This window comes from Nilaparvata lugens, chromosome 8 (assembly GCF_014356525.2).
Source record: "Nilaparvata lugens isolate BPH chromosome 8, ASM1435652v1, whole genome shotgun sequence".
Lineage (NCBI taxonomy): Eukaryota > Metazoa > Arthropoda > Insecta > Hemiptera > Delphacidae > Nilaparvata > Nilaparvata lugens.
Window position 1 is genome coordinate 17,219,636 of NC_052511.1, and position 25,731 is coordinate 17,245,366.

The 25,731-nt window shown below is 34.1% G+C and overlaps 1 protein-coding gene across 2 annotated transcripts in view; it reads right to left on the reverse strand.

The window, feature by feature from the left end:
* The window catches only part of LOC111044820, a 103,684-nt gene that overhangs the window by 38,967 nt on the left and 38,986 nt on the right, over positions 1–25,731 (reverse strand). For both annotated transcript variants that reach the window (XM_039434121.1, XM_039434122.1), the window contains exon 2: positions 13,268–13,391. In XM_039434121.1, the coding sequence (XP_039290055.1) occupies positions 13,268–13,391 (124 nt within the window). The remainder of the gene's footprint in view (positions 1–13,267; positions 13,392–25,731) is intronic.

The window sequence follows — 25,731 nt, forward strand, 5'->3', positions numbered from 1 at the left end:
TATACTGAGTGAATTCAGATAATGCAGATGGATCAACAATATCTTCCGATTGTTGCAATTCAGATGTATAATATTCAAAATCCTTCTGGGCTTCTTTTTGTCCTTTACAATTTGAAATCAGGTAGATCTCATATAGATTTCCAGGTACACCTGATAACAATGCTCCTTGTATTGTGGAAAACACCTAATTTTTAGCTTCAACCATCATCACCAACTACATTTTCCTGACATTGATATTTCGCACATGATTTATAAGTTGCTCTGCAACCGATTGTTTTGTTGTAGGCATATTTTACAACCTTGCTATAAACTTACCTCTGAAAATCATCAGTTCTACTAGCCTATCTGAAGGTTAGACAGATATGATATTTAGTTTTTCAAGCTGTTCATAGTGTGTTACCACTGAAAATCATCAATACTGCTAGCCTATGTGAATGTGATATAGATATGATATATATTTTCTCGAGCTGTTAATAGTGTGTAACCACTAAAAATCATCACTGGAATAACTATCTGAAGATGAGGCAGATAGGATATATATTTTTAAAGCTGTTAATTCTCTCATGAGTTGTAGAATCGATAAGGAGTGATAAGATTGATGAGGAAAGATAAGATGGATGATAATACAGTGTTAATAATGTATTATAAAACGGCAATACGTTTGTGTAGTTCAAACTGAGTGTTCAAGAAATTTTACAACAATGTCAAAGTAAATTCAGCTTTATCTCATAGATGATCCACACCATAAAGGATAGTTCTGCAGTTTAAAGTCTCAAACTTTCAGAAACTATAAAATGTATCTGAGATATAAAATCTACTTTATTAATTTAAAAATGTATTTCCCTAGTTATCTCATGTTCATCCTGACACTTCCAAACTCTCAGAGCATCAAATACAAAACCAATTCTATATTGTACATTAAATTTTGAAATTTATCTCCCTTGTCAACATAATGTTCATCCTGACTCTATCGAACTGCAAAAACACCAAACCAGAGAAATCTTATACAAGATTGTTCTACTCAATGACCAAACATAAAACAAACGCTCACCAGAGTTTGCAAACTGCAAACGCGAAACAAACGCGTCATTAAAGTTATCATCCTTTCTTCCCTGTTTGATTGATGACGAGCTGTCAAATAAACCGACACATGTTAGAAGGAAAGCAAAATAGAAATTTGCATTTCAAAAAAAGAGAGGCTTAGGAGAAAGTAAAGTACTCCGGTTTCACTAGAGATGTTCTGTTATCTTTCGCCTGGCACAGGAGCAACTTGAATGATGATTGCGAATGGTTATTTATTTTAATGATGAAAAGAACATTGAATCGTTCAAATAATGGAGTTTGTCCCATTCATTAATCACACTAACAAGTGGTGTGAAGTGATAGAGGATGGAGAGTAACCGTGATTTAATGTCGCTGATATTATTCCATAATTATCGTTTGTGTCGAGTAGAAAGTGAACGTGCTTTATAGGCTGTGTGTTGGGTGAAGACCATTCCGTCTACCTAGTTGTTAGATGGTCACTTTCGCCACTACACTGTATCATTTATCAAATAGTATCAAAGAAAAATACAGTATTATGAAAAATGAAGACTTCCACGGAAAAATCACGTTTATCTTGTCGAATGACATCAATAACAGCGTTTACTCCGTTTGCAGTCCTAGTCCCTTAGTTTAGACAGAAGTTTTCCTTAATTTCTTATTTCTCTCAATTTCGATTATTGGAGAAAATCTATACAAAGAAAACAAGACAAAAATAACAACATAAATAAATTACACAATAAAAATACACGTAGGAGCAATTTCTTCGCAAAAGTGGAAGTGATATTGATATTGTAGTTATTCCATATTTGATAAGAATACTTGGAGTTGTCATTATTATGTATCATGCACCTTGGATTTTATCCTGATTATGTCTGAACAGGCTGTAACCTATTTACTTCCAGGCTATTTTACTTCGGTAAGCAATCAATGTTGTCTCTTATATTTAACATACAGTTTGAAACTAAATTAGGAAATTGAAGTTTTGGACAATTGCCTGTTTTTTCTTTTCCGATCATTGTATTGTTTGTGCTAACCTAATTAATAAATGAATAAACAAGTAAGTAATGGGTACATTTCAGAAACATATCTACTTCTTGTTGAACTGTTCGATTTAGAGACAGTTTCAAATACGATTCTGAAATCGAGACATGACAATTCAATCTTAAACCTCAACAATATGTTAGTTGGAGACTTATCAACCAAGAACCATTTGAATATTTTTGAAAATTAGATAACATATCCGATACGTGTGTACAGAGTACAGTCGAAAACCTAAACACGTTTTTGTGGCTTCAACGTAGGTCTGCAAGCGAAAACCGCTGTACAGGTGAACTGGTGAACATCGTATTTTTCAACATAATTTTTTTTATTTTTGTCTTATTTAAACTTTTTAAAAACGTCTACTTTTAATAATATTATTGATGTATGAAGACCTGTATACCTGTATCAGTTCAATTGAATTCTTCCCTAGGAATTTTCAGCATTTGCATGCTCTTTAAGATCAGGTGTACTCAAAGACTGTTCATCTGACAGTTGTATCAGACATGTGAAACGTTACGTTAGTAGTTATAGTTAAAGACTAATGAGCAAATTTTAAATCCTAGAAATCTCCCATCTATTACTACAATTATTTTCTATTTTATTTACTGGATCTAGAGAGAATAAAATTATCAAGGTAAGTACTACTGAGTAGCAACTGTGAGTACTCAGCAACTAATACTGAACAACCGTTCAGTACCATACCTATTGAACTATTGACATTTCTGAGTTTGAAATGAATTAGGAATATGAGTAGGACGGACCACCAAATTAAAGGGATACTCCTCCTCTGTGATAGGACTGAGTAAAGTATACTAAAATACTGAACATAAATATACTGAAATATATACTGTATGTATACTGAATACATGAATATATACTGAAATATGAGTACTGAGTGAACTACTGATACTGAACACGTGTTCGACACTTTTAGGGTTGAAATGAGTTAAGTTTATAAGTACTCGCAGTGTCCTAGAACCTCCAAACGCGTCTACAAGCAACCTGTGAGCAATTAGCGATATAACTGGTTGTGCAATCAGCAAGCAGGCAGAGTCACGAGTTGGCAAGTAATGAAACAATCACCAGATTCAGCTAAGTAATAATAATATAATAGCGGCAGGCGAGAAATAATCGTGAGATCAACCTTGCGTTGTCTGAAGGTCTTAACATGTAGATGAGAAAATTCACCACAATCAACTATCGACAGAGTCGATGGAGATGAGTTATTTCAAGTTACTGCAGTTACTACAGTTACTGTGAGTTACTATGAGTTACTATAAGTTACTGTAGCGATATTTTAAGTCATGCCAAACTTGGTGAAGCTCATTTTGGTCAACCTGCAGGTTTCAAGGCTTACTCCTGTGCAAATCGTCCTAGTTTGTTGTCAATATGAATATTCGAAAAAGTTTTGAGCAAGCATCAGTAGATTTTAATTATTATTAAACATAGAATTTCCTCTAGCTGTATACCCTGTTGTAGTATTTGCAGTAGCAGAAGTTTTCGGGGTGATTTTCAGCATTTAATTGGGATTTTCGTTTAATAATAATTATTCATTAATAAGCATTTGAACAAATGCAACTTCCTATTTTATTCATATTAATTTATTCATATACAAAAACAATGCAGATGAAAACAACAGGCATTCGCCCAAAACTGCTCTAAACCTAAATATACAGTCTAGAGCAGGGGTCTCCAACCTTTTTTATCCTAGGGCCACATTGTTAATTCTTGGGAGGATTAGAGGGCAATAACAAGGAAGTACGTGGAATTTGACTTGTGGGGACACACATGACGGGAATTTGTGGGGTGTAAAATTATTATATATTACTATTAAAATGATATGAGGAGTTTCAAGTAGGTTTAATTAAAACACAGGAAGAAACAAACCAATTCATTTCATTTCAATTCAAAGTCCAATTTATTGAGTGTAGAAAGGTCATAAGAGAACTTGACAATGCATAAATTCAGCAAGTTAAACAAAATGATAATAATCTTTTTAATAGTAATAAGACAACTTGACAATACACGAATTTACAGAAAGTTAGCAAGCTAAAAGAGAATACTTATTTTTAGTGAGAAGATTGCATTTCTTTTCCACTTAGAATGTCCGCCCATTTAGGATCAAACTTTGTGGTTCCGATCATTAAAATTGTTTTCAAATGTTCATCTGACAAGGAAGATCTGTATTTGGATTCAACAAACTTCATTTTTGAAAATGTCTGCTCACACTTGTAGGTAGATCCAAAAAGAGGAAACATAGCTTGAGCATGGTTTTTTATGTTTTTTAGAGTCTTTTACTGGGAGAGACATGTACAGTCCGTGCAGACCATTTGCAAATATTATCTCGCAATGGTTGATCGCTTGTTTACAGCTTATTTTACACTTATTAAGAAATGGAGTGGCTAGTAAAAGAAGAGTACTGAACTCACAGTTGTTGTCAAAAATGTGTATAGATATATATTTTTTTAAATCTGCAGCAATAACTCTCGGCGGGCCGGACAAAATCTATCCGCGGGCTGGATGTGGCCCGCGGGCCGTAGGTTGTAGAGCCCTGGTCTAGAGGTTATGTAAAAATTATAACTTATTTCACACACTTTTTACAACAATAGATTTTGTTGAATTAGTTATAGAAGTGGACTTTTGAACCTGTGAACTTTTGACTTAGATTGGACCTGTTGTCTTTAGACCTAGCTGTGAAAGAATGTGATTTTAAGGTGCGTACAGATATACGCGCCGCGAAAATGAGCAATTCACTTTCAATCAGCTGACTATATCTGTATTTTTACAGAAACGGTAAGATACAGATATAAAAAGCTTGGTATCAAGTGATTAAAAGTGAATTGCTCATGTTCGCGGCGCGTAAATCTGTACGTACCTTAATGTTGACGTAGAAGCAACACAGCAAATGTTAGTCCCTACAATCCTGTGGCCTAGTATCACAAACATTTTATTATTCAAGCCTTTCGTTATGAGTTTCCTGTGATTCATATCAGTACCAGAAAAGAAAATAGAAATAGTACATTCTTATCCTGTTTGGTAGTAGCCTCTTTGCCCTTAATTAGCGAGCTTGCTTTTTGTCGGCCTTTGTATTAGAGCCGGACTCTTGTGCACCCACTGCAACGCAAAGTGTCAGTTAAGCGACGCCGGGGAAGGTCAGGCAGAGTAACGGTGTCCATCGGTCAGGTGGGTCCGAGCACGAAATGCCAACTTACTGGTCAGGAAAAAATTGAGAGGTCAGAAGGGTGAAGGGAGAAGAGAATGAGAGAAGAAGGAGGAGGAGTAGGAGGAGAATGAGAAGAGGAGAAAAAGGAAAATGAGAAGGAGAGGAGGGAAAGGAGGATGAGGAGAGGATGAAAAGGAGGAGGAGGAGAGGAGAAAAAGGAGGAGGAGGAGGAGATGAAGGACGAGGAGAAAATGAGGAAAAAGGAAGAGAATGGGAAAGAAGGAAATAAGAGGTCAAGGAGAAGGATTCAGAGAATGACGATAGAACAGAGGAGTAGCAGTAATAGAGAAGGAGCGAAAAGAGGAGGAGTAGTAATAGAAGAGAAGAAGGAGTAGAAGAAGAAATAAGGATCAAAATAGGTCGAGCAGGAAAAGTAGAAGAGTAGGAGAAAGGGAAGGAGAATGAGAAAAAGCAGGATAAAAGAGGATATTGAGGAGAATGATTAAAAGGGAGTAGATGGAAGGAAAAGTATTTAGCAAAGATGAAGTGAAAGGAGAGAAGAAAATGCAGTAGGAAAAAAGGAGTAGTACGAGAGAAGGAACAGTAGTAGGCGGGGAGGAGAAGTAGTAGAGTAGAAGAAAAAGAAGTAGAAGAGAAAAATCAGTAGTGGTGTGAGAGAAGGAAAACCAGTAACAAAAGAGTATAAGAAGAGAAGGAGAAGTAGGAGAGAAGGAAGATTAGAAGAGAAGGCTGTGGAATGATTGGTGGAAGAGAGTGGGGAGGAGAAGAAGGAGGAGGAGGAGAGGAGAAAAAGGAGGAGGAGGAGGAGGAGGAGGAGGAGGAGGAGGAGAGGAGAAAAAGGAGGAGGAGGAGAGGAGAAAAAGGAAAATGAGAAAGAGAGGAGGGAAAGGAGGATGAGGAGAGGATGAAAAGGAGGAGGAGGAGATGAAGGACGAGGAGAAAATGAGGAAAAAGGAAGAGAATGGGAAAGAAGGAAATAAGAGGTCAAGGAGAAGGATTCAGAGAATGACGATAGAACAGAGGAGTAGCAGTAATAGAGAAGGAGCGAAAAGAGGAGGAGTAGTAATAGAAGAGAAGAAGGAGTAGAAGAAGAAATAGGGATCAAAATAGGTCGAGCAGGAAAAGTAGAAGAGTAGGAGAAAGGGAAGGAGAATGAGAAAAAGCAGGATAAAAGAGGATATTGAGGAGAATGATTAAAAGGGAGTAGATGGAAGGAAAAGTATTTAGCAAAGATGAAGTGAAAGGAGAGAAGAAAATGCAGTAGGAAAAAAGGAGTAGTACGAGAGAAGGAACAGTAGTAGGCGGGGAGGAGAAGTAGTAGAGTAGAAGAAAAAGAAGTAGAAGAGAAGAATCAGTAGTGGTGTGAGAGAAGGAAAACCAGTAACAAAAGAGTATAAGAAGAGAAGGAGAAGTAGGAGAGAAGGAAGATTAGAAGAGAAGGCTGTGGAATGATTGGTGGAAGAGAGTGGGGAGGAGAAGAAGGAGGAGGAGGGAGAGGAGGAGGACTAGGAGGATGAGGAGGAGGAAGAAGTGAAGAGTGAAACAAGAGAGATGTTGATAAAATAATTTAGATACAAGGATAGGAATGGAGGAATTAAAGGAAGGATCAAATCATTGAGAAGAGGATAAGGATGTGAATAGGAAGGAGGTAGAAGGATTAGCCAGACGGAGAGGATAAGTAGGAAGGAGAGAGGTAGGAAGAGGGAGAGGATAGAGAAGGTAGAAAACAGAAAGGAAGGATAGGAGAATACGAAAATTAGTAGAAATGAAAGAGCCAGAGGAAGAGGATAAGTAGGAGGAAGAGGAAAAGACAGAGAAGGTAGACAAAAAAATGAGGAAGTAGAGAATAAGCAAATACCATAAAGAAGAAGTAAGAGAGTGAGAAAGAGTTAAAGATGAGCGGTCATCAGGTCACGGATGGTTGATAGCATTTTGCCTGCTCTGTTTATCGGATGCAGGGAAGAATGATAGAAAACTCAAAACTGCAGTTTGCAATGACCACACAGAAATATTCCCAGCCTACTTGTCAACGATGACCAGTTTCCGGCTTTTTTCAACAGTCATAAAAATCGAATCCGAATAACCTGATTTTATTACCACAACGAAACTCCTACCATTTAATACAATTTCATTTGGATATTGAGTGTGACTAATAACCTGATTTTATTACGACAACCACAGACCCACCTTTAAATGCAATTCCATATGATAATTCCAGGATATTGAGTGTGACTAAATCATGTTCATTACCAGATGTATATGGAAAATCTCAAATGATGAGTCTCTTGGTTCGAGCCAATTTTACAAAAACATTGCATCCTATCGTGAGGTCCACGTTATAATGGCAGTGTAGGAAGGAAGATAGGAGAAAAGGGTTGCCAGATCTCAGCCTTGCCACCCAAACAGCTGATACTGGTATATCTGATTAATTTAACTGTTCATTATTGTTGAAAATAGTTAATCATATTTTATTTGTCAAGGAAATATATTTTTTAAAGATTTGATTATAAATTTTCATGATTGAGATTGAATATTTTATCAATTAGTTGAATTTCTACATTGTTGATGATCCATGTGGTAACATCACAATGCGTGAAAGAGATAGTGCCATCTGCTTTGATGAACAATACACAAAGATAGCAACACCATTGCAAATCACACACTGTCATTATAACGTGGACCTCATTTTAGACCCCTTGGTTTCAACGATTTCTGATGGAATTTGGTATAATTGCGCAGGCGTCACCTAGTATCCTCTTCACATACTAGGTATCATTACAACTGAATGTCAAGTTTTAATTCCCTAGTTCACATAACTTGGAAATCAACCACTACTTTAAAATGAGCATTCACTAACTTCATAGGTCACATATCCTCGTATTAAAGAGATAAATGTATTTTCCCAGTGCAGTATTGAGTTATATTGTGATGCATTATTGATGATTGTATTGTGTTTTTTGGAGATGAATTAAGCTTGATCCTGATTATGCTAGTTTCTTTTCAATTATTAATTATTATGAAAGCTACCTTTCCAGCTTCTTGGTTGGTATGGAACGTATTTTGAGAACAAACGTTCCAAACGTAATTTGGAAAGTATGTTGAGAAACTTGAGGAAGGTAATATCATAGAGAAAAGATATCCCATGGTAGGTCTATAGGTTTATGTTCTAAATTTCGAGCCAATTTTTCATTACTGTCTATTATTACTGTTTTGGCTAGGTGATAGTGTAATAAGGCACAGTATGAGAGACTACCAGCGTTACATGACTTAACGAAAAATAACTAATTTAACTACCAGAAATCGACTACCGTATCGGATTGAGTTAAAAGTGAAATTTGGAACATAAAGGCCCTATATCTTCTTATGCTAAATTCTCTTTATGATAATATTGAATAATAAATTGTGAAAACATGAGGGAAGAGCCCTCATAGTTGAAAAATAATAAAACAAAATTTGAAACATGATATATTATTTCACATTAGTTACTCAATGTCATTGACAGCATAACTGTGGACTCATGAGTCAAAAGACAAGATAGCAATAGTATTAGAGAGATTCCTTAATTTGTAAGGCTTGATAAAAATTAATGAATTCCTAGGAATGAATCAAACTTGAGAAATTAAAGACTTGAAGCATACTACAATGAACATTTTTCACCAGTTTCTAGCTTATAATATTCTCATTAGCGTCAACACTAGATACCAGTAGCATTAAGAAGAAGTCCCTTAATCTGAAAGACCTGACAAGGATTAATATTCTCCCATTATCAAAATTTCTCCAGCCTAGGCACCTGAAGGTTGACAGAGATAATACGCCGCCTTGGAACAACAACCGTGAAATATAGAACCGCTACTCAGGCCAGGCTCAGCTATTATTAAGTGCCAATAGAGTAAATAGGCTGGCTAAACGGTAAACCAACGATATCAACTTGAACGGTACTCTGTAAATGTATTTGGGATTATAGCGAGACAAATTCATGCCTGTCTCTCAAAATAATCGTTACCGAACATAGTATTACACTAGGTAACAGTTATTAACATTATGTTCAATTACTGCTTCAGATCTACTTCAACTGCAGTACTTCAGAATTACGTTTTAGTCTTCAAAAGATTCAATTCAATTTCTACTTATTCATTAAAAATACAAATCAAAATATTAAACATGATTGTATGATATATACAGGGTGATTATTATTTATGGTAAAATAATTTAATTCGTGAGTAGAGGTAAAAATAAGAAAAGTACTTATAAACATATATCCATAAACGCTTCATAAGCGATCTATACAGGATGAAAGATTTCGCCCGGAATTCAGTTCCTCTGATGTAATACACCGATGCTGAATTGTTTGGGGACTAGTTCTTGAAAAACTTATGCTGGATTCATATGGAATAATATCTAAAAAAATTGAATAAAACTAGTCTGGAAGCTGTAGTATGAGTAGTTTTTGAGAAAAATGTTGTAATATGCAAAAGATCTAAGTAGAAAAACACAGACTTCTACGGTTGATGCCTAATAACTTTCTTTAATGACCAGTAAACAAATAATTTTTCGCAATATAAAATTGTAGAGAATTTAATTCTGAAAAGAATCATGTAAGCTGTGTAAACTAAATTTAAATGAAAATTGAATGAAATGTATTATTATGTAGTACGTTACACCACAAAAACTTGCTGTTTTATGAGGAGAGAACTAATAACTCATAGGTTGTAGCTGATTGCAAATAAAACATGGATTTAAATAACAGCTGTTCCAAAACAGCTGATTTATTTTGTTTTAAATAAAAAAAAATTTAAAAAGGAATTATCAGCTGAAAGTTATTTTCAGAAATATTTTAGCTCACTGTTGAACAAAACAACAAACTGTAAGTTATGCCTACTGTAACCGCGCTGTGTTTTTTGTTTTTGTCAGTTCAGTTTAATGTCAATCAATCTATCATTTGGAGGATACTAAAAGAGCAACAATTACATCCATACCACCTCCAGAAAGTTCATACTCTATTGCCACGAGACTGTATTCCCCGTGCTGGTATTTGCCGATGATTTTAAAAACACTTTTTAACAACCGTTTTATTTACCGACAAGGCACACTTTACAAGAACAGCTATCGTTAACGTCCACAACCAACATATTGGGCAGATGAGAATCCTCATGCCATCAATCCTAATCGTCCACAACATCAGTTTTCAGTAAACATTTAGGCAGGAATCATAGGAGATCATCTACTTATGTTCGAGCTTCCTCCCAGGCTTAATGGCATAATCTACTTAAACCTTTTGAGAGAGGAGCTATTTATCTTACTTGAGGATGTACCTCTTCAGTTGCGCCAAAACATTTGGTTTATGCATGATGGAGCTCCAGCACACTTCAGTGTTGCTGTTCGTGAACACCTGAATCACAGCTTTCCAAATCAATGGATAGGCGGAGGTGGGGCAGTACCATGGCCAGCTAGGACACTAGACTTAAATCCTTTGGATTTTATCTTTGGGGACACTTGAAAACCTTGGTATACAATACTCCGATTAATACCATGAAGAACTCCGATTAAGGATTTTGAACGGAATAGAATGATAAAGCAGACTCTGGAATATTTGAACGGGTCCGACAATCGATGAGAAGACGTCTGAACATATGCATTCAGAACAACGGAGGTCACTTTGAACACCATCTTTAGATTTTTGGTATAAATTAAATGTCATTTAGATATGTTACTTTCATATAGAATCAAACTTTTCATAAAAAACAGAATATTTTATTTGCAATCAGCTACAACCTATGAGTTATTAGTTCTCTCCTCATAAAGCTTACATGATTCTTTTCAGAATTAAATTCTCAACAATTTTCAGAAAAGTACTACAGGCTTATAAGCCCAAAACGGTTCCAATTCTAATTTATACAACAGTCCAAATGTAGTTAAGTTATGTGTCACTTAACATTCTCCTATTACACACTCAATTTACAATTCGAAACACACAAAGATTGTTTTTAAATTAAAAATACTTCAAAATTAGATTAAATCAATCACAATTATTAATTTTGATATTATATTAATTACACATTATGACCAATTTATTGGTTTGATCAATTCTCGAAAGCAATACCATTCTAATTTGGAAAAAGCAATGGAGTTCATATGTATGTTGGAGGAGCTATTTCACATCAAACAATTTCTAGAAAATAGTTACATAAGTAGATCAATGTTCACATTCAACTCAGAGCAAATGAGTAAAAAGAGTTCAGTTTTTGTGGTTAATCAGAGTTTCTCAAGCATTGCGTGAATGTGTAATACCGTATAACCTTTTGCAACCTGGAGCACCAAATTGCAAGAACCATAAATTGCAAGTGTCTCAAAATATTGCAAACTCTCACATGAAAACGCCCATCAGAGTAGTCTAAGAAGAATACATTATTTAGCATGTCAGCAAGATCTAATAAACTAGAGAGAGCCCGATTAATTGGAAAATGAAAATTAGTATGAGGAATATTTTTGAATGATCAAAGAGATGGTCATAAGAATACTATTCCGAGACAGAACTAGAAGCTGATTATATCATTGCTGATGCTTTCCAAGGCCCAAGTGAATTTTGTTAAATTTTTCAAATAGAAATTACTATCTTTGATTATGACCAGAATTTCATTCATAATCCAGCATTCATATCATAATTCTTTCAATGATCATAACCTGGGAAAAATCAGAGTATAAAACAAAACAAACAAAAATATAGAACTAAAACAAACATATCTATAGATTCTGTATCATCTTTTACTAATAGCTCACTAAGATTTTGATTCACTGAATAAATACAAATACAATAATTGAGCTATTACTGATCATTTCCATTAAAGATGGTTTTATGACATTTTGTTTTCAAATCTACATTATTGATGATAAAAGCCTGTATTGTGATTTTCCTCTTTCAACAGTCGATATTAAACAAACCTCTCTATAATTTGGAAATCATCCTTCACTAATAATGCAATAACATCATGATTCACTGAATAAATACTGACAAATATAATTGAGCTACCACTGATCTTTCCCATTGAAGAAGGTTTTTATGAAATTAAATTTACATTATTGATGATAAAAATCAGTATTGTAATTTTACTCCTTCTACAGTGGATATTAAAAAAACCTCTCCATAACTAGAATTATCCTTAACTAATAACGTAATAACATTTTGATTCACTGAATAAATACAAACAAATATAATTGAACTATCACTGATTTCCTATGAAGATGGTTTTATGAAATCAAAATTAAATTACTGATAATAAAAACCTGTATTGTAATTTTCCTCTTTCTACAGTAGATACTATGATCCTACTATCATGGAATAAGCATAGGAATGGATGGAATAAAAAAAACCCTGTGCTTGGTTTCTGGGCCCATGAGAATAGGCATATATTATAGGCAAATATTATGCCTATAATATTAACATGAACAATAACTGTATTGAAACGAGAACTTATGGAATATGACTCAAATAGTTGTTCAGTTGTTGCATTATGATGTAACTTTTAAAAATTATGAAAATGTTATTTGAAGAGGAATATATAAAAAGAAGATTCAGCCCTTACAATAGTTCTGAAAGGATGCGGTTTGGATTTCCATGTATAGCATCAGATACAAGATACAATGAAAAATATTTACAAGTGTCAATTTTTTAGAGTAGACTGCTGCAGGATAGCTGTAATTCAGTACTATTTTTGCGATGAGAATATTTGTAAGTTCCACATGCGAAAAATGTTGTTGATTCTTTAACTACCAATGTGTTCAATAAATTGAAAATTTCTCATTTCAAACTTGATGCTTCTCAAGGTTCTACGTTTCATTTTTTCATTCCCCCATTTCTACTCCACGCTTTGGTAATAATGTTAATATTAAACTCTTTTTAAATACCAATATTACTAGGCTGAAACTAAAAACAAATATGAGAATTCACCTGAACATATGAACATATAAATGAAAGGAAGATTTTAATGGATGAGCACTTACCAGCCCTTGGTCTTTCCTTAGGGAAGCACGTCCTGAAGAGACCCTTTGTCCTTGTGTAGTAATAGTACTTTGTGTCTAAGTTTTTGAGCAGCTGTTCTTGCCCACCCCTTTTCTCTGCATATTTCTGAAAAACACAATAAAATAAAATTAGTAATGAGAAATGATCTACTGCGAAGGTCCTTAAAAGATTCATCTATTCATTCATTTATACAATAAGTACATTATGAAAATGATAGGGAGAGGACAAATAAGGTAACCTTGTGCCATTCCTGACCCAAATTTAGATAACACATAGTCCGAAATAGGTTAAGTCTTGTAGTTCTTCAATTCACAAAATTTTCAGTCCTCAAGTATTTTCACAGATTTCAAATTTAGATGCTTCAAAACTAAACTTATTTAGTTTTAATATTTCACATTATTCATTTATTCATTTATTGATGCATACAATATCATTCTCAATTATGATTATTATTATTATAACTGGAATAGGAAATATTAACATATTAAAAATATAATCTACCAAAAATTGAAATATATTGTTCTAAGAACACACTTAAAGAGTATACATTTTTATTGTTAGGTACAGTAAGTTCATCCCTAAAAACTGTTAGAATCTTATGATTTTCTACACCTATTTTAATGCAAGCAGCAGTCTGAATAATATTCACATTGGAACATTCTGAAAACTATATAACCAGACCCCCTCATTCTAAAATGTCATCGATGTAAATTGAAGAATATGAGTCATTCAGTAAGTTATAAATGGAAAAGGATCTCACACAATCTGATAGAAATAGAGTTTGTGATCTAAGAGATAGTTTATGACATGATTGTATGAAAGCTTTTTTCCTATACAGGACTACTGAATTTTTCTGAATGAACGCGAAGAATTATTGTAAATAAATTACCTAGTCAATCAACGGTTCCTTAAAACCTGACTAACTCGTGGGTTAGGTGGAAGAGGTACTGTACTCTAATTGCCTCAACTTCGCCCACAACACTTTAAATAAATTGGCATTCACCTATCTATCTAGCTATCTATTTATCTATCAGATCTATTTATCTAACTCTCCAGCAGTTGATCTATTTTCACAAGCCCCATAATTACACAACCACAGTGGGAATCAAACTATTTTCAGTTCTAAATTGTGAACATATAACCGTTTTTCGAAAAAATGACAATTGGGTAATATAATGATCAGAGACAAAAAGCAGGGCTACTTGTTACGTATGCTTAACTAAAAGAAGTGGAATTAGGCACTAATACAATGGCATTAGAAGAAAGCTAACTGCTAAACAGGCAGAAGAGTCGACGTTCTGCACTATCGATAGAGAGGAAAACCAATCTTCATTGCAGGCTTTTGTGTCTTCAAATACGCGCGCCATAGCATTAAACTGCACGAAAAAGAAGTCGAAACGCAAGAAAAAGAAGTAGTGTTATTACTATAATTCAAACTCAAGTAAAAGAAGCAGTCTTACTAATATAATCCTTTAACAGCAAGCCGAGAACATAATTTACTGAGTGCATGGATCCTGTAGGCGAAGTCTACACTCTACAGAAACGGTAGCTCAACCTAACCTAACCTAGACAGGAAGTAATTACTCCTTGAAGTTAAAGTTAGGAAGTAATACTTGAACTTAGGTTCCGTTCAGATTCGTTGGGTAGATTACTGTAATGCAGAACACGCTGCCTCCAGCTAACTGATTCTTCACTTGAGATAAGTTTCAGATGTTTGATTTCGTCTAATGGATGACTCCTTGTTCACTTTCTAATACAATTCGTTACTAGAGATTACTGGCCCATAAAGGAATGCTGCAGGATTATAGTTTCGTTAATTATGATAATTAAAGTGGAATGCACCTTGTTATGAATGGATGGTTTGGAGATTAGCATCTGATGAGATTTGATTTTAGTTTGAAAGAAAGTATACTGTACAACATATTTAAGATTATTATGCGATTGGGTGTTAGCAGTCAAAAACTATAAGTCTATTCACAGTCAGGAACCTGGCAAATTCACGAAAATTATCATTATTAATTTATCTTTATTTTATAATTTTTGAAAATTGTAATGCATGGAAATCTGACTCTTTACTGTTCAATATTTATAGCTTTTTATGATGGATCTTAATATTTTGTTTCAGTCTCCGATGCATTTAAACAATTACAGTACTTGAAACATTTTCTATTGCTGTTTCGAATAATACAGTTGCATCCACTGTCTATGTAAATAATTTTTTATTTTTTTAAATACTGAATGCAAGAAATTAATTGAGTGCTCCTTTTATATCCAAGAGTTTTTCTCACAACAAATTACATCTTCAAAAATTAATCTAAAAGGAATTCCAAATCATATAGAAATTCGTTAATATTCATTTAATATCTGGAAAAATAAAATCTAAGATAAAATTTGTTGAATGAGATTTGATATTATGGAATTTTTCTGTCGAACAAACTGGATTTTTTTCAATTAGAATCTAAGATCTATTAGTTGTATTCTCTTTGGTAAAAAATATACACTCTCAATACAGAGTGTACAACTTTCGAGAGTTCCTTCTACTGTGAAGCTCCTCCTATCCTCACCAACATGTCATCCAAGAACCACCCCCGAACTATAAATCCTCTCAACAGTATGACATATTGTCTGAAACAATATACATCTAACATGGATTCTGAGTACTGTACGACATATTGACTTGAAACAAAATACATCTGACATAAATTCTGAGCATATACTCGTGCAGAAAATGGGAAACGACTGATCTCACTCCACAGGATACCAAACAACAATTCGATCAAGCCAAGTTTCAGAGATGATCTCTCGACCTCAGTCAGGAAACGGACCATCCTCACTTACTCTCTCACTCTCTCTGTTTGATTTCATCCTTCTCTCTCTCCTGCAGACCGACCATCATCCTCCATTAGATCGCGATTTTCCGGTGACTCCGGCTTTAGAAAGTGTACCGACCGCCTCAAAAGATTTCTTCCTCGCCACAGCAAGCCAAACCAAACCAACCGTCGTCGTCGGCAAATTACAAACCGGCGGCTATTTCTCTCTCCTTTCTTCATGCCTATATCGGCTATTTCTCTCTCTTTCTATATCTGTGTACATCCACACGAGCTCTGAACTCTAATGTTTTTGCTCATCAGAGAGTGCAAGCTACGTCTTTTTTTCAGAGTCGGTTTGGCATTTGACTCCTGTCGTTTTCTAAGCTAAACGTAATGAAGACGAATGTTACTCAATCAACGTTATTACACCGAACTTGATACAGTCAAGGTATTGGAGTAAACAGATATGGTAGAGTATGCATAATGAATGTTTGATTATCTGAATTATTATTTGGCCAGCTACTCTACAGTCTACAATCTACATCAATGTATATTTTATTGTAAAAGAAGGATCAATGCTGATAGTATATATTGATAATCTGATTGTATGAGAGGAGATGTAGTATTTCTCCAAAATTGAAAGAATGATGGCCATATGCTAACACTACGTTTAACGCTAAACCACGTGTACTGGTAGATATGGTTGCATTTATCATAATGTGTTTCATATGGGGTTTAAACGAACAGCTGACATTTCTCCCTTTAAACCGAGTATCTGCATACGGACCTGAGACGTTGATGTTGTCTCTACCACTCTCAAAATCAACATCAATTGAGTGGTATTGACAACATCAATGTCTAATTCTTTGAATTATATATTGAAAAAATATCAATTATAGGTTTCATCCAATTTCTAATGATTATTGAGAACTCTTAAAAAATATATACATGCAAAGAAGATTGAAATGTTGATTGAAAAAATATGTAGTAGCCTATGTAGTGACCGTCTATGTAGTAGCCCTACATAGACGGTCTATGTAAGCTGTTTTCAATTTTTCTAATAATTTGGATAAGCAGAACAAAATAACCATAGGGGGTAGGAGTGAGGACTTTTGATATGTTTACCCCCTTACTACCCTTTAAAGAGCTGCAAGGTCAAAAATTGTGTTCTACACTTTTCCCTCTATGCCTTTTTATGAGCATTCGTTGTCTGGACTATAAACGTTTTTTTACAACAATAATAAACATGAAATACAAGAAGTGCAGGAGTTTGGCTCAAGATAATTGGTACATTGTAGTCACATAGTATTTCAAAATTTAAATATCTCAATACAAAATTATGATAAAACATCATGTTCTCACAAATGACCTAATCCCTAGTGTTCCAGTATTGTACAATAATAATAAAGTCTCCCGTTGCTAATAATCTGCTCGATCAGTTTTGAAATCATTATTGTCTCCGTTATGAAACAAGCCATGCTGGATTCCAAATCACCACTACATTGTTGATATTCTACAATAGTTACAATATTATCTGACAGTGATTGTACTGTTCAGTACTTTGAATTTGAATGCTTCAGTCAATATCAATTGATTGAAACATCCATATAAGGTTATAGCCAGAAAAAATTATAGCTCTACTTTCTCATGACAGTGGGAAGAAAGGTTGGTGAGTCAATAAACCGTGCAATAGCATTGTTTCGTTTCTCGACCACAACATATTGAAATATTTGGAGGAAAAGGAGCTTTGTATTATGTGTTTACTATGCAGCATGGAAGAATGATTAAATATTATTATAATATTTGGTATTGTTTGCGTATAGGAAAAAAGTAAAAAAAGATAATGTGTCAATCTTCAAATATTTTTCATAGTTTTCTGATACAGAAAGAAGTTAATAGATTTTTCCTGAATATCATGGATAACAACATGTTTTAAAAATAATATTAAATGAATCATCAATTAATTACCTAAATTGATAGGAAAACACATAAGTCCGGATGCACAAAAACTAGTTAAATTTTAACCGTGATTAATTTCACGAGAACCAATCAGAGAAGGCCTTTTTGATAAGACGGCTTTTCTCATTGGTTACCGTGGAATTAATCACGATTGAAATTTAACCGAATTTTGTGCAACCGGCAGATAGACTACAAAATGACTTCAAGTCCAATAATTAAAGTAAGTATTACAACAGCTAGACTGCAATAATCTTTCTTATTAGATGTGGATCAATGAATTCAAATCATAAATAGAAAACAGAGTATCTTCAATGATTGGATGGAGAGAACGTCTCTGCCAATTATAGAAGCGATTCAAATGTTAATCCTGACTTTCTATGTCCTGTTGCATTAGCATCTGCCTTAATAAGAGAACCTAGTTCATATGCATAAATCACCTGGATGTTCCTGATTCTAGTTCGAGCCGTAACATCAATATTGCAGTTTGCAGATCCTACTTGCATGTATAATATGAGAGAACTTGCATACTTCCATGTTATTCATGTACCTAGCATAACAGTGCTCCTATATTATATTCATGTAACTTGCTTATCAATGCTCCATGCTATAGTGAGGTCCACATTATAATGGCAGTGTTTGATTAGCAATGGTATTGCTATCCTTGTCTATCATTCAACAAAGCAGATAGCTCTTTCTCTCTTTGCTTTGTTGCCAGATCGTCTTTTAACAATGTAGAGTTAATAATTAATTAACAAAATATTTCATCTTAATTATGAAAATTCATTATGAAATTATTGGAAAATATAATTTCTTGCTTAATAAAATATAATTGATTATTTTAAACGAGAATGAACAGTAAATATTACATCAATAATATTGTATCAGCTACCATCTATAGAAGGCATTGACAAGACAGAGGTTTGGCAACTTTGTTCTGCTATCTTTCTTCACTGCCATTTTATAACGTGGACCTCACTGTAGGAGAATGTGATGGAAATAAATACAATGAAAATAATATGGTACAAAGAGAAGTTTATTAACGAAGCTCAACACTTATCTTATTGGCTTTCAAAATAATACATAAATATAACCTGGAAGCTAAACATTGAGCATCAGAATATATTGTGAGGGAGAAGCCTACCAATTGGCCATTAGCTATTGACCAATGATCGCTGAGCTCTAATGTCATTAGCCGAGAGTAGTCACGCCCAACTATTCCAACTATGGTCATGAGAACATCAACAAATCTTGAATACTAGCATGTTTAGTCTCGGCCAATGACAGTATAGCTCAACCTTCATTGGTCAACAGCTGATGACCAATCGTAGGGCTTCACCCAAACAATATGTTCAAGCTTTCAGTTTACCAGAGATTCATATGTCGGAACAACCCAATGTAGTATCTCAAATTGTTTTAATAAATCAGTGGTTTTGACAATATCAAGTCGTTTTCATTTACTAAAGTTAAATTCAATTTGGCAGAAAAAAGAATAAATTATTCTATGTTGATGGAAAATGGATCTATTAGCGTATAGATGTATTAGCGTTGTGTACGTAACACTAAAAATCATAATTTGAAGGATTTACATAATATTATACAATTTTATTTATGACCTACTCTCGGTGAACAACTTCGACTGTCTAGAGTGCATCGTAATAAATCGAATAGGAATACAATTTTAACTTTTCAAAACAAGAGAGAAGAGAAGAAAATAAAGATTCAAACAAATAAGAACACAAAAGAATGATAGTATACTCATAAGAGTGGATAACAAAATAATAATATTTCCTCCTTTCGAATAAAATGTGAAAGAATAGTAGAAATACAGTACTTGTGTTTCTCAGATCTATAAAAAATATAAAACACTTCAAGTACATAACTTTCAAAACTAATGGGGTATGAAACAAATTTCATGGAGTCTTTGGACGTACATCGTTCAAAACTATTGAAGTATGAAGATTACAATAGAATTTGAACCGTACAATAGAAAAAATGACAACAATTATCAAATAAAACAGACAACATTTTCCCGTACTTTCGATTTCTGAAATCTTCCTGAGCTGACCACTTGAAATTGCACTGAGAAACAATAATAGTAAAACAGAAAAGTAAATGTTATTTTCCTGGTTTCGCAATTGAGTGACAGTAAACGCATAAACGAAGTCTCCAACCTTGATTGATGCAGACTTTTACTTTGCTGTATTTTTTTCAGACGAACCTTTCAATTCTAATTGCTTTGTCCTTGTCTAACACACTCTTGGACTAATGAAATCTGAGAAGGATGCTTTTCGTGACAGAGACCTTCCTGTTTTTCAGGATTTCCATCCGGTGAAATGTATAATATCATGTTATATCGGTAAATATAATTATAATGATGAAATTATAGCACGGTCAAGAGGAAAACTTACATTACTAATTGTACAGAATGGAAACACTATTGAATATTGTCAATAGTATCACTTATTCGATCAGTAGAGTGCAGTTTAATTCGTGAATTTACAAGTTAAATTTTCATTATTCAACTGAGTTTCATTTATTCTAGATTTCCTCAATTTACATATTTTGTACAAAACTTGGAAAGTGAATTTTATTAACGATTTCGTTGTTACAAGTTCCTGTACCACCATAGAAAAATTGTATCTAATAGTTGAATAGAACAGTCACTAGAAGATGTACTATTGAATAGAAATACTAGAATATAATCAGATATCAGTATCCTCCAACTCATTGAGAATATAATTTACCCACGGAGAACGGGATGATAATAAAATGAAGGCTGAGATCTATGCTCTATAAAATGGTCTATGCTCTAAATCAATGATGTATACAAGATAATTCAAATTAATGATTATCATGTTTGCTCAATAAATCCGACGATAACCGAGTCAAATGGGAATTACTTTGACTTGAATAGATGTGATACATTACAAATGCTTACATGTAGTGTGAATCATGTAGTGATTTGATACACTACAAATAAGAATATTATTAAAAAACAATATACGAAGCAGCAAAATGATCATCAATCTTTTAGTCAACACATCCCCGCAATATCATAGTCAAAATGGGGAGTCCGATCTCACTAGGCATCAAACCTGCTATCTATCTGAAAAAACAAACCAATTCAATTCAATGATAAAATGTTGAGTTTGAACTTATGACAGAATTTTAAAAAGTATTGGAAAATAGCGACATTTTTTAGAATAGCTTCCATTGACTAACGTAGGTAGTCAACATTGGGTAGGTTCAACATTGTGGATCATGGGAGAGAATTGATCAGTCAAAAATCGGTCCGAATATTGAAGAACACAATAAATTATGTCCAAATATTTGGACAATTTGAAACAAAATTAGAAAATTGAAGTCGTTTTGGGCAATGGCCTGTTTTTTCTTCTACGACTATTGTATTGTTTGCTCTATCTAATAAATAAATAAAACACCCAAACAGTTATTGCCATGAACACAATGAATGAATAAATGAATGGAAGCAGAATGACACCTGAACAATACTGCCCACCCTCACAATAATCGACCATTCAGTTACTTTTGAAATGGCACTATTCTATTTGCAATAATTGACCTCGAATTGGGTCAATCTATTGAGGTCATCAACATCATCCTCTCACTAAAAATGTGGCCGACTGGTAACGGCAGTGAAAGTCTAAAAATATAAATATAAATTCAATAGAGGTTACCAGCGATCGGAATCTGAAGAGGAGAGCTGTTACAACATCGACTATTCATTACGCCATGATGTGCCCCCCTAAACTCTCGCCCCCCCACACCCGCTCCCCTTGTCCGCACTTACAAAGTCCGGTGAAAGGCCACTTGCTACTTGCATGTGTTATGTTGAAACTTCAAATTCTCCCCGAATCGTTATTCAAAAATTTTCCGCTGCATGTCTATAAATGGTGGGCTCTGTTAATGATCCACCTATAGAATTCCAAGGATGAGACTTTTATGGCTGATAACATCAATGTTATAGAGTTTAGCGCATGGAAAAGAACTTAAATTCATTTATATATTATAAGATGATGCAAACATAGAAAAATGTTTGGTCAGTACAATCGTTAAAAACATCTATGATTTGTCACATAAATGTTCAAGTATTTATGTAAATGTTATGTTCAAGTTCAAATATATAATAATTTTATAACTATTTTGATGTTTTTTCTGTCTCAATAAATGGTTACATGTCATTGTTCAGAACTTAGAAATAGTGCGTTAACACATGGCAGTTTGGAATGGATAAAGGAACCATAATATATCATTTCCATCTTTAAAAGAATTATGAAAATACTTCTTGAAAGAACTCGACGCAAAGAAGGCAAATTAGTGTCCGTGATGTTGTAGATATCCATATTGAATTAAAACTACATGATACCATCAAAACCACCAATGTATTAAAAATATGAATGAAAACATTAATCTGAGTACCCTTATATGCCCTACTTGAAAATGGCATTAGTAGCCGAAACATGTCGTGACAAAATAATTTAGAAGGGTACTCAAAGGGTAATATTTTTATTTATATTTAAAGTAGCCTTAAAGAAAAAATACAATAAAAATATGAGATACGACTTCGGTTGTTACTCCATAATCAATCTCTAGTAAACTGAAAGCTCAAACATTTAGCAGCAGAGTATATATTATGGCGAAATCCCTACGATTGACCATTAGCCGTTGACCAATGACCGTTGAGCTCTACTGTCATTGGCAGTATAATATGGTCATGGGAACCGTCAATGGTTCACTTTTAAATTGAAAGTGATAATCATATTGAAATATTTTATAATAATCAAAGTGATAATATTTTAGGAATATTAGTCAAGTAATATTTCCGACAAGGAGATAACAAGACGGTTTGTGATAAATAGACGAGTTCAAGATAATTTTATTGTCTACTGATATTTTCTAATTTTGCAATCAGTTATTGATTCGATTATAACAAGGTGCAGTATTATCAAGAGTTCGTGATGGATAGAGAATTCAGGACATTTTGTTCAGATACGGTAGGTTTTGAATGTTGAGATTAATCATTCGCAGAGTGTAGCAAACGTTAACAGAAAAGGGTCATAGAGTTGTGCGTATATGGAATGAATGACTAGAAATGAATGGAATATTCGTAGAAACATAGGCTATATTACGTATTGTTTCTACAAGATCGTTCGCTAGAATGGAGCCATGATGGACTGACCCTATCTATTAAGCTATCTCTCTTTAAAGCTGTATGTTACTATGAGGAAAAAATGTACCTGAGAACATGATCAAAGTACTTGGAAAAATATATTGGCTGCTGAGATAAAACAAAAAAATATCTCTTCGATGAAAAAATACCCCACAGGTTTTGATTACCGAAAATAACTCGGAACGTTTTCAAGTGGTTTTCCACTTGAAATTCAGCCACTGGAAATTCTGTTATGCAGACGAAGAAACATCAAAAACCAATGACGCGGAAAATTGAGGAAAATTGTTTTGAGAGCAGTCGTCGGTTCCAAGACTTTCCCACAGAATTATTCAAGTGAATGTCAAAGCGATTTTTGTCAATGGAGGATAAATAATAGGAGATGATGCTCTGAAACAGTTCTTGGGTCAGAAAACGAAAGTGAGATTATAGAAAAAATGCTAATAAAAAACAGATAAATATATATTTTTATCAATACAGTAGATTAATTTTTGTAAAAGATGAGAGTTTTGCCGATTGATAACTTGAGTTCACAGATAAACAAACCATTGGGGGCTACAAATAACTATTGACTACAGATAACTTAAATATGATAGTGAATCAAATGTTCATTTATGAAATAGCCTACAGCATCCAAAGCATTTACCAAACTTTGAAATTCAACAATATTATTATGAATGTGGGAAATCAATGAAGGGGTTCTTGAGTGGTAGAAGATGACTAAATACACGATTGGTGAAGCTTATTCATTTTAATGTAATTGAAGATAATCGAATTGGTAATATCCAATTTATTGCTACATCCGGTTGAAGGAATTCACATTAAAACATCAGCCCCTAAATTTTCACGAAACTTTCTACACTTCTATGATAATAATGAAATTGTATTGATAAAATGTATTTTCTGTGTAAATGAGTTTCTACATGAAGTTTCTGTGAGCCTTTACACGTACACTTTTCAAATAAATAAGTTAACCTTAATGTAGTCCTTACATTAGATCATATCCTCACTATTATCAGAGAGGAAAAAATACAGAGAGTGGCAGAATACAGAGTATTCTAGTAAAGAATACAGATAGGAAAGAATAAACCTATATTTTTTCTCTGCTATTATTGAACTTATACAATTGAAACAAACCACCTCTCACGAAAATTAAGTCAGTGCAACCAATAATTAATAGACGCAATTATGCAATAATTACTCATAATGAACCTAGCGTTCATACAATATTTTCCCTGCTGTCAGTTGGTACAATACCTACACGCTTGAAAATGTTGTAATCGAAGTCTCTATTAAGTATTGGACCAACAAACGCCGCACGATTCTTTTTTCTACACTCACACCTTCATTATTCACACTCTTGTATTATTATTGTTTTGTACACGCGTGACACTCACACGCACAAGAGCGCGTGTGGGAGGCCCTCAACACTCAACAGGGTGTGAGAGAGTCTGATGGGCGAGAGAAAAGCCTACAGATATTTCATTGTTTCTAGCAAGACAAAGTTTAAAGAATGATGAAGGACTGGCTGCATAGCGTGTGCTACTCCCGTTCAAGTATCCTGGTGGGCGTACTGTCTTATTTTGCAACACTCGGATATGAGCAATATGGCAATCCAGTATTAATTAATTCATCAAAGTTTATCAGACAAGGAAGGTTCAGCTTAACAGAGTTAGGTACCAGATTTTATCCGCTTACAGTTTATCAGATTTAATCGGACAAAGAAGTGTTTGCTACCGCTGGACACGCGATTCTCAATAAATATGTCTCTCTATAAATTGTATTCTTTTCATCCAGCAGACTATTATCCCAACTTCTAAGAGCAGATTAAGCTTATGTGATAATGTGAACCCCCCCCCCCACAGATGGATAGTCTAGTAGGGGGATTCCAAAATATGTTGTATATTGTATTTCATATTCGTGTATTATGTTTTTTGGGAGATAAATTTGAATTTAAATTATAAATAAGTCTTCAACCACTACCTCCGTAAACAAAGCCATAGTGCATTCGTGTGAAGTCACCACAGGTAGAGCTCCTACACCAATAAAAACACTAGCTGATGTAGATCAGCTGAAATTAACGAATTTTCATTGGTGTGAGAGCCCTACCTGTGCTGACGTCACACGAATGCACTATGGCTTTGTTTACGGAGGTAGTGCTTCAACACATACTTCATAAGGTGTTCACAGACTTATGCACCACGAAGACTCTCATTTCACTTTTCATCAGCTGATGATGTCTGTATCTTACTGTTTCTGAACAAATACAGATATAATGAGAATTGCATCAGCTGATGAAAAGTGAAAAGCGCGTCTTCGTGGTGCATAAGTTTGTACGCACCTTTTATAGGAGCCTAGTTTTTCTTCAAGTACAGTACTACCAAGGACTCTTATGTGACATTATTCGTACCGCTTCGGATCAAGTGCATCACATTCCAAACTATTATAACTATTCATTTTCGTATAGTAATAAACAAGTCAGAAGTATAAA